At 41.4% G+C, this 14,901-nt stretch overlaps 1 protein-coding gene across 2 annotated transcripts in view; it reads right to left on the reverse strand.

Annotated features, from left to right (window-relative positions):
* The window catches only part of afg1lb (AFG1 like ATPase b), a 30,426-nt gene that overhangs the window by 878 nt on the left and 14,647 nt on the right, over positions 1 to 14,901 (reverse strand). Inside the window, exons 7-12 of one of the 2 annotated variants that reach the window (XM_080883865.1) lie at positions 13,709 to 13,767; positions 6,214 to 6,296; positions 5,448 to 5,518; positions 4,484 to 4,584; positions 3,496 to 3,636; positions 52 to 159 (exon numbers count right to left, since the gene is read on the reverse strand). In XM_080883865.1, the coding sequence (XP_080739991.1) occupies positions 52 to 159; positions 3,496 to 3,636; positions 4,484 to 4,584; positions 5,448 to 5,518; positions 6,214 to 6,296; positions 13,709 to 13,767 (563 nt within the window). The remainder of the gene's footprint in view (positions 1 to 51; positions 160 to 3,495; positions 3,637 to 4,483; positions 4,585 to 5,447; positions 5,519 to 6,213; positions 6,297 to 13,708; positions 13,768 to 14,901) is intronic. The other variant, XM_080883866.1, reaches the window with a different exon arrangement.

The following is a 14,901-nucleotide window of genomic DNA, read 5'->3' on the forward strand; positions in this document are numbered from 1 at the left end:
ATAATAGTGATATCCGATTCAACGGGATAAATAACAGAGATGTGACCTTACCTCACTGAGGCCTAGGTCATCCAGGAGCTGTCGGTCCCTCTCATCATCTCCTCCAGTGTGGACAAAGAGCCGGTCCAAAGGAGCGTCTGCCAGCAGCACCACCCTCACCTTGGACAAGGGGGCAAGAAAGAGCGATGTGGGAGTTACTGTCTATAACATTAAGGGCTGAGTGTCTGTTTACTGGTAGCTTACTCACACATTCATTCCCTGTCTTGAATTATTGGATTTAAATGTTATTGTGGGACGTGTTATTGTCTCATTGATGTGATAAAAGTGCTCTCATTCACAATCCCAAGGTTTCTTCCTGTTAAGAGTTTTTCCTTCCCACTGTCACAAAGTGCTTGCTCACAGGGGGTCGACTCTTTGTTGGAGTTTTCTCTGTGTCACTGTAGGGTCTTTACCTTACAATTTAAAGCGCCTTTAGGTGATTGTTGTTGTGACTTGGTGCTACATAACTAAAATTAAATCGAATATAATATGGGGTTAAAAGGTAACAAATCAGTGAGTATTAAGTTACCTGTTATGAGGCTGGCACAGTGTTGAGGGGTTTAGCCCTTGTAGTAAATACTTTTTTCAGTGCTGAATAGAGTATTTTGCAAAAAAACCCCAATCAAACAAATGAAAAACCGTGTGAGTGTGATAGTAGCCCTACTGGAGCCTGACTGATATATTTATTGCCCATAATAATCCTAATGATGATGTTGGCCTATCACAGGTACCTGTATTGGTGTATATATTTCCATTACCAGGTCATTAGCTGGGCTTTAATCACTTTCACTGTACCAAAAGATGATGTGGCACCAAAAGCTGGTAAAGTAAAAATTTCCTACCTGTAGCCAGCAAACAAAGAAGACTCTTACATAAAAAAAAATAAAAAAAACCAACACGCTTCTCTGTGTGTCTGGGTAGGACTCCAGCTGCTGATTCCATTCATTGCCCTGGACTGCGAGCAAAAGAAAGGCAAGAATCGGCCTGAAGCAAGAGAGCCCACTGACTGTGGCTTACAGAAGTCTGCCTGAACAGGATAAAAGTGACAGGTACTTGGATGTGTATGTCCATTAGCAAGACTGTCAGGAGAGTGTAATGCAAATTCTGTTCAGCTACGAAGGAGTTCCAAATTTCTGATCCAAGGCCAACAAAGAGAGTGAAAAGAGATGTTTGTGGATGATTAGGAATAATACAAAGCACGTCTGATGGTTCACATGGAAACTGGATGACATGGAAACCCACTGTGGAAAATGTCACAAGCAAGACTCACCTTTCATCACAGGGCAACAGGCTAAACATGAAACCTCCATAGAGCAGCACCAATGCTAACATCCAACACAACCTGTCAGGGCGCAAGACTGCAGTGACCCAAGGGAGCATATACATGGAGGCATGACTAGCTCCATGGTTGACACCTCATTCAATTTATCAAGCCGGGAGAGTGACGTAGCAACATGACATCACAAGGCATCCCAAGACCCCTTTCTCCAGGAAAGGATTGGGGCAGTAGGGTTGCCCTTGATATACGGCTTCAGTAGCATTCATATATCACCAAAGATCACCACAACATATTCATATTTATCCAGAGCTCTGGACAGATTCTGCCAAGGCTGCCTTTCAGTGTTCAGGATGCTCATAATCGTACCACGATTAAACATCCAAAGCTTCAGAGAGTCAGGCTGGACCACTGTCAAAAGGTGGAGTATGATAGCCTTTAGCAGCATGTCAACAACACAGCTGCCTAGAGATGTAGGTGCACCCAGGTGGAGAAAACTCTGTGGAAGCTCTAATGCTCCTCCTCCTTCTCATTTAATGGTTTTACTTAATTTTTACTACTTTGTAAATTGTAGATACATACTGAAGATGTCAAATACATGAAACAAGATATGTGGAATTATGTAGCAAAGAAAAAAAGATAAATAACTATAAACTAAATATGTTTTATATTTTAGATTCCTCAGAGTAGCCACCCTTTATTTGTTGACAGCGCTACAAACCCTTGGTCTTCTCTCAGTGAGCTTCATGATGTAGTCACCTGAAATGGTTTTCACTTCACAGTTGTACCTTATCAGGGTTCATTTGTGGAATTTCATGCCTTCTTAATGGGGTTTGGACCATCAGTTTTGTTGTGCAGAAGTCAGGTTGGTACACAGCTGACAACCCTATTTGACAACCGTTAGAATTCATATTATGGCAAGAACCAATCAGCTAAATAAAGAGAAATGACAGTCCATCATTACTTTAAGAATTGAAGGTAAGTCTATCCAAAAAATTGCTAAAACTCTGAACGTGCCCCCAAGTGCAGTCGCACAAACCATCAAGCACTACGATGAAATTGGCTCACATGAGGATGTGAGCCAATTTCTGAGGATGAATTTATTTGAGTCACCAGCCTCAGAAATCGCAAGTTAGCAGCACCTCTGATTAGAGCCCAGATAAATGGCACACAGAGTTCCAGTAGCAAACACATCTCTACATCAACTGTTCAGAGGAGACTGTGTGCATCAGGCCTTTATGGTCAAATAGCTGCCAAGAAGACACTACTAAGGAAAAGCAATCAGGAGAAGAGATTTGTTTGGGCCAAGAAACACAAGGAATGGAAATTAGACCAGTGGAAATCAGTACACTGGTCTGAGGACTTTGGTTCCACACGCTGTGTCTTTGTGCGATGCAGAAAAGGTGAACGGATGGTCTCTACATGAATGTTCCCAACGTGAAGCATGGAGGAGGAGGTGTGATGGTGTGCAGGTGCTTTGCTGGTGACGCTGTTGGTGATTTATTCAATATTGAAGGCACGCTGAACCAGCATGGCTACCACAGCATCCTGCAGCGACATGCCATCCCATCCGGTTTGCGTTTAGTTGGACAATCATTTATTTTTCAACAGGACAATGACCCCAAACACACCTCCGGGCTGTGTAAGGGCTATTTGACCAAGAAGGAGAATGATGGAGTGGAGCTCTGGACTGTTGGAAAACCATTTCAGGTGACTACCTCATGAAGCTCATCGAGAAAATGCCAAGAGTGTGCAAAGTTGTAATCAAAGCAAAGGGTGGCTGTTTTGAAGAATCTAAAATATAAAACATGTTCTGAGTTATTTCAGACTTTTTTTGTTTACTACATAATTCTATATGTGGTAATTCATAGGTTTCATGCCTTCAGTGAGAATCTACAATGTAAATAGTCATGAAAATAAGAAAAAACATTAAATGAGAAGGTGTGTCCAAACTTTTTTTAGTGTATATATATCTTGTTGGAAGCCAAGAGTCGAGTATTTTATATTACACACTCTTGGTTTTGAACTGAGATGTCGAACACATCCAACACTTTTATGGATGTAATGTAGGAAGATTTCTAAAAGTTGTAAATAAAGGCAGAAAAGCTGCATTAGAAATCCTTCGGTAACACACGAGTGTAATAGAATCCATGCCTTTCATTCTTTTTTTTTGTTTTCACCTTTTTGTCATAGAAGTTGTCTATGAGGGTGGTAAAGCGTCTGGCCTGATCCTTCATCGACAGCGTCAGCACGGGAACGCGGCGGATCAATACTGTGTCGAAGAGCCGCGCCATCTCCAGGTAATCGCTGGCACCCAAAGCCTGGAGAACGACAGAGCATGTGAGATACTGAAACAAAGTCAGACCCGAGCTTCAAACAGACAGCACACCACAAAAGAACACATCAAAGATTTCAGCTTTGCACATGTGCACATCTGCTCCATAAATGGGTACAGGCACTGTGAATTTCTGCACTCTGCACACATGGCCTGAAAAAATGACAACTGTGAAGTGAGGGCACCTTGTGCAAAAAGGTTCTAGCTGTTGTAATTTTTGTCCTCGTCCTTGGTTCTTTGCCATTCAGGCTGATTGCTCTTAAAATTAATGAGGACTCGCCAACATATGCCAGAGGAAGCCTTGAAGCTCACATGCCTTCTAAAACTCACCGCTGTCCATCAGGGTTGAGACTTTGCACACGCTACACACTTCCTTTTTCAGGTGCAGTGGGCACAACTAATCATAAAAAATGTCAATAGACTTTCTTTTTGACATTGAGCAGAAAATACCTCATCCAGTTCAAAGGCCCGGACAATAAACAGAGCATAGAGGTAATACAGGGACAAGAGAAGTGCTTCGAATTTGAGCAGTTTTGATTAGTAATGAGTGGATTTTGTGTGTCTCAGTAGAAAAAAAAAAGAACAAGAAAAAGGATGTGGTTTGACTTTGGTTAGAGGTCACAGGCTGTTTTAAATGCCATCAAGCAGTTCTAATTTGTTCTCTATCTGTATAGCGAGTAACTGTGGTGTTAAAGCTAAAAACCAAGAAAAGCTTACCTTAAAACACTCCTTGTTTTACTCTAAGTTTTATGTGGCCAAAAGATGTTAAGTGTCGTTATGTATCAGCCTGTTTTGTTGCACAATAATGACAAATTAATCGTAACAATGCTCACTCTGCCGCACAGCTCATCAAAAGTACAGTCAGCAACGGTTCCGCAGGTCTTTTCTAGAGTCACATCTCTACCCAGCACTGAGAGCACCCGGGGACCTGTAGCTATGGAAACACACACACAATGTACAATGGCTACAGTATATACATGTAGTTAGGTTAAAAGGTAGTATATTTATGAAATTTGCTTTACTACACACTCACGATTTTTGATCTTTTAACCTCTAATATAAGACAAAATAAAAGAAAACATAATGAAAAATACTGTTTACTACTAAAAAACTATTTACTATACAATTAAATCCTAAAATTTCACAGTGTTACAAAAAAAAACCCCTTTAAGGCCCAGTAATTTTGAAAATCTAAGTTCAAGTCTAGAGTTTGTTTTTAATTTAGAATTGTGCAGCTTTTGTTTTTTCCTGTTGAATTATAACATATAAAAAAATGACATGTAAAGCATCACAAATAGCCCAAAAAAAGTACAATTGTATTATCTATGTAGTTTAACCCTGATAAATGTTATTTCTCTGTGCCACAGACTTCTATTGTTGTAACAGAACTATTTAAAGTAGGTGAGTGAGCCGTCTCGTGGGCTTGGGTGACATGAAAATTAGCATTTAAAAAAACCTTCAGCAGATACACTAGATAATCCTGTATGATTGAAAAGTCATGGTCTTCAAAATCCCCAGCTGTTTCGGGAATTTAAAAAGACAACAACAATAAAATAAAAAATTAAAATCTATTTTTGAGCCTTAAATACTAAGAAAGGATAAATGTGAGACAAATTAAGGTAGAAATTGATGATTTGTCTAATTGTTATCAACACTGTTGATTTTGGTATTTTCTTTTATCTTTCATATATATAAATATTACAAAATGTGTAATTTTGACGTGTCCTTGTGTCACAGAAAAAAAGTAAAACATAATCAATTTTTCTAAAATGCATTGTCTTCCTTAAATGCCCTTACCACTCTTTTGTCTTAATGAGAGCTCTTCAAACAGTGCATCCAAGAAGGCCTCTGCACCAGGCTCCCCTGTGCTGCACAACACACATGCACCAGCGCGCGCACACACAGGCAACGAAACAGAAAGGAAATAATAGGATATGAAATTAATAATGCTGAAGTGGCCACATCAAACGGTGGCAGCAAGGAGAGCAGGGGAGAGGGGTACTTAGCTTTTCACTCCATCGGTAAAAAACAGGATGTTAGGCTCTAAACACAAGCATTAGCCTGTGAATACACGTCGAAATGAGATTGTGAAGTGTGTGTGTTCGTGTCTGCGTGTGCTTGTGTTTTAACTCCAGGTAAAAGGGTGTGATGTACTCTATTTACATACAGTGAAAAGACGAAAGCACTTGTTTGCCTGCGTGCGCGAGTTCCTAACAGCGCATATGTAACAAGGAAAATAGAAAACTAGCTTTTAAAGCTCTGCCCTTTTCTCATATTCTATTGACTCCTCTTTTTATTCTTTTCATGGATCTCTCAAGGTAATGCAGGTCTTTATAAACCTCCCAGCCTGCGTCTCCCTCATTTATTCATCTGTTTGCCTTTTCTTTCTGCCCAAACTACATGATGTGCACAAGCATTTCCTGTGTTTGTGTGCGTGTGTGTGTGTTTAATGCAGGTTAATGTAAACTCAACCCAGCCTCCGCACAAACTCTGGGCTGAGGAGGACTATAAAGAGGGAAGCAGAGAGGTAGTGTGCTTGTGTGTGCGTGTTTGTGTGTCTTACAGGTAGTAAAGTTTCCCTGCTGCAGCCTCGCCAAGCTTCCTGTAGTCAATCCCTGTGTCTAAGCAGACGGTGTGGCAGTATTCCTGTTTACACACACACACACACACACACACACACACACACACACACACACACACACACACACACACACACACACACACACACACACACACACACACACACACACACACACACACACACACACATTGTTATTTGTGCTCTTTTTGCCCCATAATTTTATGTAAATGACTAATTTAGAGACAACTTTTAGCATCAGCTTCATTGAGCCCGTGAGCATTTACAGCAGCAGGACCTCCTGTGTGACTGACGACAAAATTAAATACAGTTTCCATGTTTGTCACAAGGAGATTTGAATCTTTCTGGACAACACTGACAGTCTAAGACGTGTCAGGCTTCATCTAACACACCTAATCGATTATTCTTGTCCTTTTATTTGATAAAAAGATAAGGAAAATTAAAGAAATATCAGAACTTTGTACATTTTTCGCTTAGCTCTGATTTTCATATTGGTGATTGCTGATAGAAATGCTAAAACATATTGCACTTCTTCAGGTTTAAATCATTGTGACAGCTTGATTTGTCTTGATGATGCATTGTTAATATGGCAACCCTGTAAAATGGACAATCAGAGCTTTGTGTCTTCACTTCTTTCACACTAAAATGGATACAGAACAACCCTAAAAAGTATTAAATTAAATAACAAGGCATCGCAGAAGGCAGCCGGCATCTTATCTCCTATCCTCCGACAGCTTTGGGATTTTGTGTCAGCTGTTCTCGGTTTGCCGAGCCGATCCATTGTTCTGCAGCTATTCAAGTGCGTTACAGCAGGGGTGAACCTGCGATGCAGGGTTCAAACTTTTCCACATAGAGTAAAACGTCAACAAGATTCATGTCAGGGAGTACAGCACAAACTATAATCATCATCTCCACTATTCTATCAAAGAAAAGAGAGGAACTGCATATCATCCCATCCAAGCCATCATCGGCTGACTGAGTATTCAGCGACAGCTCCAGTAAATTATGAAATCAGTGAATTTCTGCCACTGGCCTCCTTAAGCTGCAGGATAATTAGTAATCATCACAAAGCAAGGGGACGGAAATACTCTATTCTTCTCTGCTGTCAACTTTTTATCTCCGTGTCCGCTCACACAAATGGGGTTCCCACTCTGAGCCAATTGGCAGAATCAGGCTTAATAACAACCTGACAAACTCGCCCTCCCCCACGCACAAAAGGGAGGTGTCATTTCATCAACCTACTGTGACCCCACCAACGGGTAAATAGTCCCTCCAGAAAAGAAAAAAAAAAGTAGGAAAAAAAAAACTTGTCACTATTGCCGCCACATCATTAGTATCTCAGTTTGTCTTTTCTCCTGCCATCTTCAACTCCCTCCCTTTATGAACCTCGTCTCTAACGTACCAACGGTAAAGGCGGTTGTTGCGTTCCTTGACGGAGGAGCGAGGTGCAAATACGAGAGGGGAAAAGAAGGAGGAATGGAAACACAATCAGTGATGATGATTCCATTGGTTATTTATAATCAGATGAGGCTGAGGCCTCGCGGGTCATTACTTGATTATCCATCTTGAGGGGATTGTCAAGTTCTCACTCCTCTAAGATTTTTATCCGCCTACACATTGTGGTTTTGCAGCCTCCCCGCACCCCGACGCCGCCACCGACAACCTCCTCTCGCAAATGTAGTCAGTCTACTTTGCAACTTTTAAATCTCGTCTTAAACAGTCCCTTCAGTTTAATCGGCGAATGGCGATGTACAAATAGTGGAGTAACAGCTTTTTTTTTTCTTTCGTCAGGTGGACGGATAGAAGAGGTGATCATTTATTTTAAGGAAAAATGATAAAAATGCGCTCGTGCTGCAAGTTGAGAAAATATTTAGGTTGTAACAAATTTGTTGGTCACAAGTGTGCAGTCTTTAGATTTTTTTTTATTTAGTAATTTTAAAGGCTCACAATTTGATAAATTTATCCATTTGCAATACTTTGAAGTTTTTCTAATGGAATTTTGTAGTATTTTCTATTTTCTAAATAATCACCTCTTTAGATTTTGTCTTGTTAATTAACTTAAAAGAAACTCCAATCTGCAGTTTTTGTTATTTTAATCATTATTAAGACACATGACAGATTAAACCATAAAAAGAAAAGAAGTGCAGCCCTAAGGTTTATTACCATCAGGCAACAATATTAGCTTTTTAAACTAGTGGTGTAAAAACCTGGCAAACGTTTCGCTGATTCAAAGAAAAGCAGCAAATTAAGAGTTCCCCTGCTCGCACAGATGCATTCACCGGCTCAGACACAAGAGAGAGAGATGACAGACATGAGAATCAGAGACTCTTTGGAAGAAAGTCATCCAAACACATGTAGCTCCAATCATGTCATTGTCCAAGCTGTCCACTGCTCTCACTGGACAGCCGTTTAGCATAAAAACAGAGTGGCTTTTTTTTTTTTTTTACCCCCCTGCTCCCTCCACTCCCCTCTGTGCCCGCTCCCTCCATGACATATCTTTCTCTATCCTTTACTCCTCAAAAAGTTGCTTTTGAGTTTTTCAAAGAGCGCGGTGCCATTGAGCTGCAACAAAAGCCAAGGATAGCTGACTATTGGGCCCTGATGAGGTCCACTCCCTCATTACCCAGCAGCAGAAAACATTTGATGCTTTTTTTTTTTTTGTTTGGCCTGGAGAATTGACCAGGCCTCAAAGAAATGCAGGGTGGGAAGGCTGAAAAAGAGACGGGGGTTGGAGGGGGGTGAGGGGAGGAGGGGAAAGGTTGTCGTTCATTCATCCGTGTGTGTCTTACAGCCTTGTGTGGAGGGACAGGAAAAAAAAAAAAAGTGGGAGGTGGCAGGGACAGAGGGGTCGAGAGAGAGGGAGAGAGATGTGTGTGTGTGGCGGGGGGGGGGAGAGCTTAAAACAGTGCCTTTATGCTGGCAAGTTCTGGACGACTCTTCTGACATCAAAGTGTTTTCTCTAACTGGGGAGCTGCTTAGTTAGTGTGTGTGCGTGCACGCATGCGAGCCGGCTGGGGGTGTATCTGGTGATTTTATTCATTCTTGGGCCGTCTGGGGGGGTACGTGACAATGTGAACACCCTAATTACACCTAATGATCTATTCCCTTAAAGTGTGACTGCCTTGGGCCGGTGATGGATTGTTCTGCAGGGTCGTTCTCACAACCTCCTCCTGCCTCGGCTGCTCCTCTTGGGGAAACATCGTTTGAGTTGGAGGCCCCATCTTTTGTGATCCAGGACCCCACCGGACCCCCCGCTCTCAACCCATCGAGTTTCGTTGGCCCAGGACTGAACCAAAACGGTAACTCGGGCAGTGTGTGCTACCTGCACCTGGCCAACAGAGGCTCCATTTGTTGATCGTGACAGACGCGAGCAAAACATGGGCTCCACACAGTTTATTACAAAAATTGCTCTCTGATCATCTTGTATAGTATAAACCTGCAAGACCTTTACAAGAAGACTTCAACAATGTAGCATTGCAGTCTTTTAAACCTGCAGGACTTTATGTGCACAATTAAAAAGGAATCAGCAAAATTAAATAAGAGACTTCATCTTTCTTGTTCTGTGCACTGTGAAAACCTGTCCGTACTACCCCCATCCATCTGAGATTTTGTACCGCTGACTTTGTAAAAAAATTTTTTTACATATAAGTTAATTCTCCCCAGCACCTCGGTCTCGAGTTAGATTGTGTTCTGTCTTAGTCTGCTGCCTATAAAGATACTGATTAGTGAATAACTAATTATCTGGTGTATTAAAATGGATGCAAATAATTCAAATCTGACATTCAAAAGGGTATTGATGTCAGTAATATACATAAAGTTAGTCTCAGAATAGAATTTCTGTTAGGATCACTGTAGCCAAAAATTGTTATTTCCATGTGTGGTCACTTATATTTGGTGGTACAGTTCTGTTCTGGGACCTCCTCCTGTGGGTTTTGAAAGCAGCAAGAAGACGACAGAGCAGGCATCAGTGAATAAAGATGTCACAGTGATTCAGATAGGTAGGGTGAACATGGTTTGCACATGTGACTTTAGTCAGTTTAGTCAGTTTGCCAGATGATGTGGGCTCCCACTGAGATCAGCTGATCTACTGGGAGAGGAGCTTGACTTTATGTCACTTCCGGGGTGGCTTGACTTCTACTGTTTTCCCTGATTTCCTGGTTGTCTGTACTGTGACTAGCAAAGGCAAAACCGCACCCCATGAAAGTCGAATTAAGAGACATTTCTATATTTGTACACGCTTACTATTACACATCTGACATCTGAACACTCTGATAGAAAACAGGAAAACATCATTTGCCCAAACGGAACCAAGGTAACTGCCATAATTAAAATTTAGGTAACAATTAGGATCCTGGTCTGATTCTTTGTGCTTAAAAGAAATCGATTTGTCCTATCACCCCTTGTTCAGGTTTCAGAACAGACAGCGAGAGACACTGATATGAAAGAAGTGAGCTTTGCCCTCGAAGCATGCTGCCATTAAATATTTTAAAAGACAATGACTGTCATCAAATATCAAAATCTATTTGATTTGAACTCTTCCAGCTCTTCACACACGGTCCTTCTTACCAAGGTCTTCAGTGGAGGACCACGTCCCTCTCATTCTTCAGTTTTTCCCTTTCTCTCTTTGTCATTCTGTTTTGATTTATATATTTCATTTTTTCTCATCACCAACTGCTCAGCACAGAGCCAGTATTGACAGTGACACAAAAAAAAGAGATGAAAAGTGGATCAAAAGAAGGGTTAAAAACAGATAGAAACTCAGAGATACTCAAAGTTGCCTCAGGGTTGTTGTCATGTTTTTCTCCCCTCGGCAGCTTTGTGCGCAACTGCAATCGAACAAGTGGAGGGAAAATAAAGTCACTATTCTGCTACCAAAATACAGAGACCTGACCTTGGGTGAGTAAAGCCAGCGGGCAGAACAGGATAGTGATAGAATAAAGAGTGGGGATAGAGGGGTGGAGAGAGAGGATGGGCAATGAAAAGTGGAGTGGAGAGCGAGGACAGTTTGCCAGAGAGAGAAAGAGTGTCTTCGTTACAATACTGGCAGCATCCATTAAAAAAAAGAAAGAAAAAAAACCCAAACCCTGTATTTCACGAAACTACGAGCTTTGCAGCGGCTGCAAAGAAAAAGACGCCGGAACAACTGAATAGACTCATAAATGGAGTCTACAGAGATGCTACAAAGGACGAGAAATTACAAACGACTGTGTGGATGAAAAATAGCAAACAAACTAAATGATGAACAATAAAAAAATAAACAGCGTCTTCTGGATTAAATGAAGTTGTATGTAGCCCGTGCGTTGCAAGTCATTAAATCATTTTTTAAATATAAAACTGGATGATTGTGGAAGATCGGGAGCTGCAGAAGGAAAGGTGACCCAACTAATCAGAAGTCAACAGTTAGATAAAGACATCATCCGAGGCGGACAAAAGTGGCGGATTAACCCTTACCACTCCGGCTCAGGTGATGAGGGGAGGAGGTCAGAGGCTATTTTTGTATGTTAACACCCTCTTTTCTCTCCTGCACTCACCATAGAAACACACGCTGGCATGCACATGCGGAGGCGACCTGCGCCGAGTCAGCGGCTGCTCCCTGCGAGCATTCATTCAATCTATTAAGGGTCAGCTAGTTAGCAAGCTTTAACTTTACAGGACAGATCACTATAGAGAATCCATAGCACCCCACCTAAAAAACACCCCCAAACCCTCCAACCAGATGGCCTCACAAAGGAAAACATGGTATCCTGAAAGAGAGGAGCCAGTACGGGGCAGAGAGGGACAGCAGGCATTCAGGACCTTGATGAGGGTGGATTAGAGAGGGCAAGGGTGCTGCTGCTGCTGGGTTAGCAGGTGGGGTGCAGGGTGAGTCCAAGACTCTATGCAACTTTTAGTGGGTTTGACTTCAAATGTGCGTGTGTTTAATGTTACAGTGGTTTGATAACTCTGGTCAGGTTAGATTGCCTGTATTTTGCACACATATTCACTTTAGCATTTGTAATGCAACAGATTATTTATTATATCAGAGCTAAATCGGAGTTTTAGGGTTAAAAATACTGTGATACCTGAATATATTCAGAGGCAATGCCATGTTAAGTCATTTCATAAATAACCAAGCCTAAATTAATCTGAGTGACTATGTTCTATATCATGTATTGTATTTCTTTAACAAAATCCCCATCATAGTATGAACAAAAACGAATGCATTTGTTTTCAAAAATAAACCAAAAGTCAATAATAAGGCGTTTACTATTGTATATGTATAATCCTGTGTAAAAGTTCCTATTAAAAGTAAATGAGGCATGCCGAATAATAATGAGAATTTAACAACAATTTCATTCAAAAAGCCACAAAATTCAAGTAGCAGTATGAGTGGCGATTTTCAGCGCACTCACAAGAGAGCATTTATCTACTACTTCATACCAGGAGTGTGCCTGAGCCAGACCTTAGCCGAGTACTGCTTATGTGACTGTGTGTGTGTAAAAAATGTCTGCTTTCAAACTAAAGGTCATAATATATAACAAGATATTCTATAGGGAATCCCTAATAAAGTCAGCGTGGTCAACCTGGGGCATTAAGGAAACTCTTAGTTTTGGTAAATTAGAACTTATTATTAATTATTGGCCGTCCTACATAACGAAACGATGGCAGTGCAAGTGGTTTGCATCAATGTGATTATATGAAACTGGAAGGTTGCACAGCTCAGGTGCCTCATACTTACAGGACTTCATATTGTTCAATTATGAGTTTATCCGGTACGTTTAGTGTCAGAGGAGGGGTTCTCAGTTTTAAATTCTTAATAACGCTAAGCTGCTTACTTTCACTTGCTATCTTGCCCAAAAAAATTGCAGCAGTGTCAACGCTTGCCTTTACTATTCAGACAAAATACCAATAAAAGGCGCAAGAATGCTGCCCTCCTCTGTTGCAAAATGCATGACAACAAATTAATATGCAATTATTTATGATCACGATCACTCCAAACACATCAATGATCATCTGGGATGCAGGCAGGATAATGGTGCTACCTGCTTAAATTGCAAAGTAGATTTTTCGCTAGAAATGCTAACCGTCACATCGCTCCTGTTCTCCGCTCCACACCCCGCCCACCACCCCCCTCTACTTTTGAAATGCAAGCAGCCTGGGTCAGTCACAGCTAGTCCACCCATCTCCCACTCTCCCATTCACATTACCTGTACCCACTCACACTCTTTTCCATCTCTCTCTGCCTTTCTCTCTCTGTGAGTCTTTCAGTGTGCCCTGGTATGATCAAAGACAGCTTTGTGACACTGTGTGAAGCATCCATGAAGCAGAAAACATCAAACCACTAAGAGCAACTTGCAAAAAGACGGACACAGAGGCATACATGCAAGTGTGTGTCCGTGTATGTGTGTGTGCGTGCGCGCGCGAGATAAACAACTGAATAAATTAGAAAGACAAGAGAGAGGGATGACTTTGTCTCTACCTTCAGCACATCGATGAAAGGTAGGAAGGTGTCCCTCTGAAGTCCGTTTTTGTACAGATCTGAAAGAGGAAGGGAGGGCCTGTATTAGAGCTGCTGTTTAGCCTTCTAATAATGTCATCCCCTCGCCACAGATTGGCAGATAAAGTGGCTATTGATGAACTGAAGGATGGGTGGGGAGGCACGACAAAAGGACTGGGACCAGGGGAGAAAAATGGATTTCTCTACCGGCAGCGGCAGCAACATAAAATTCATTACATTCCCAAACAATGGTGGCCAGAGAAAGGACTGTCGCCTTTTCAGCACGGACAATGTCCACAGCAGCTCGCTGAATAGAGGTTTCAATTAGCTCGGCTGGAACAAATTACATCTGAAGTAGCATCCCTGATAGACAGATAAAACAGATAGGGATTCACACACAAACAGGGACAAAGACACACACACAGCGAGGCTCAAGCTCTCTCCAGCTGCAAATGCAAACAAGTGGCCGTTGTTGATGTTTGGACTTAAGCTTACTACAGTAGGACCTGACACAAAAATAACCTTTGCTTAATAACTTCTATACTGTAATGGACTGTGCCCTGTGAGACTGGAATATGCCAAAGGTTTATGAAAGAGAGTTCAGTGTTTTGGGACGTACATTTTTCTTCCTTTATTGGTGCAAATCTAGTCCTTGTAGAATGTCCTAAAATGAGGTAAATACATAAAACTCGTGATGTATTACACATGTCATTATTTACTTAACAAAAACTAACCCACGATGCAGAAGCAGTGTGTGAAAAACTAAACATTCACTGCAGTAATTGTGTTAGTAATTGTTACGTTTTGGGGGGGCATTTGTTTATGTACAGCTCTCTTAAGGTCCAACCACAGCATTTAAATCAGGTTGAAACACATTGGCTGAAAATTAGAAAATAATCAATCTGTTTTAGATTTGCTGCTGTGCTTGAGATCATTTCTTGTTATGGAAACACATTTCTCACATGTGACTCTAAAATACTTTGGTATACAGAAGAGTTCATGACTGTTCCCAGATCATGTGGCTGCAAAACACCCTTCTCCTGCCGTGCTTGACAGTTGTTATGAGGTGTTTGTGCTGGTATGTTGTGTTTGGACTTCATAAAATGTGCTGTGCAATATGGTCAAGCATTTCCACTATGGTCAAGTCTCTCCAAAGGACTTTTTCTAGAAGTCTT

This window comes from Rhamphochromis sp. 'chilingali' (genome assembly GCF_963969265.1).
Source record: "Rhamphochromis sp. 'chilingali' genome assembly, chromosome: 5".
Taxonomy (NCBI): Eukaryota; Metazoa; Chordata; class Actinopteri; order Cichliformes; family Cichlidae; genus Rhamphochromis; species Rhamphochromis sp. 'chilingali'.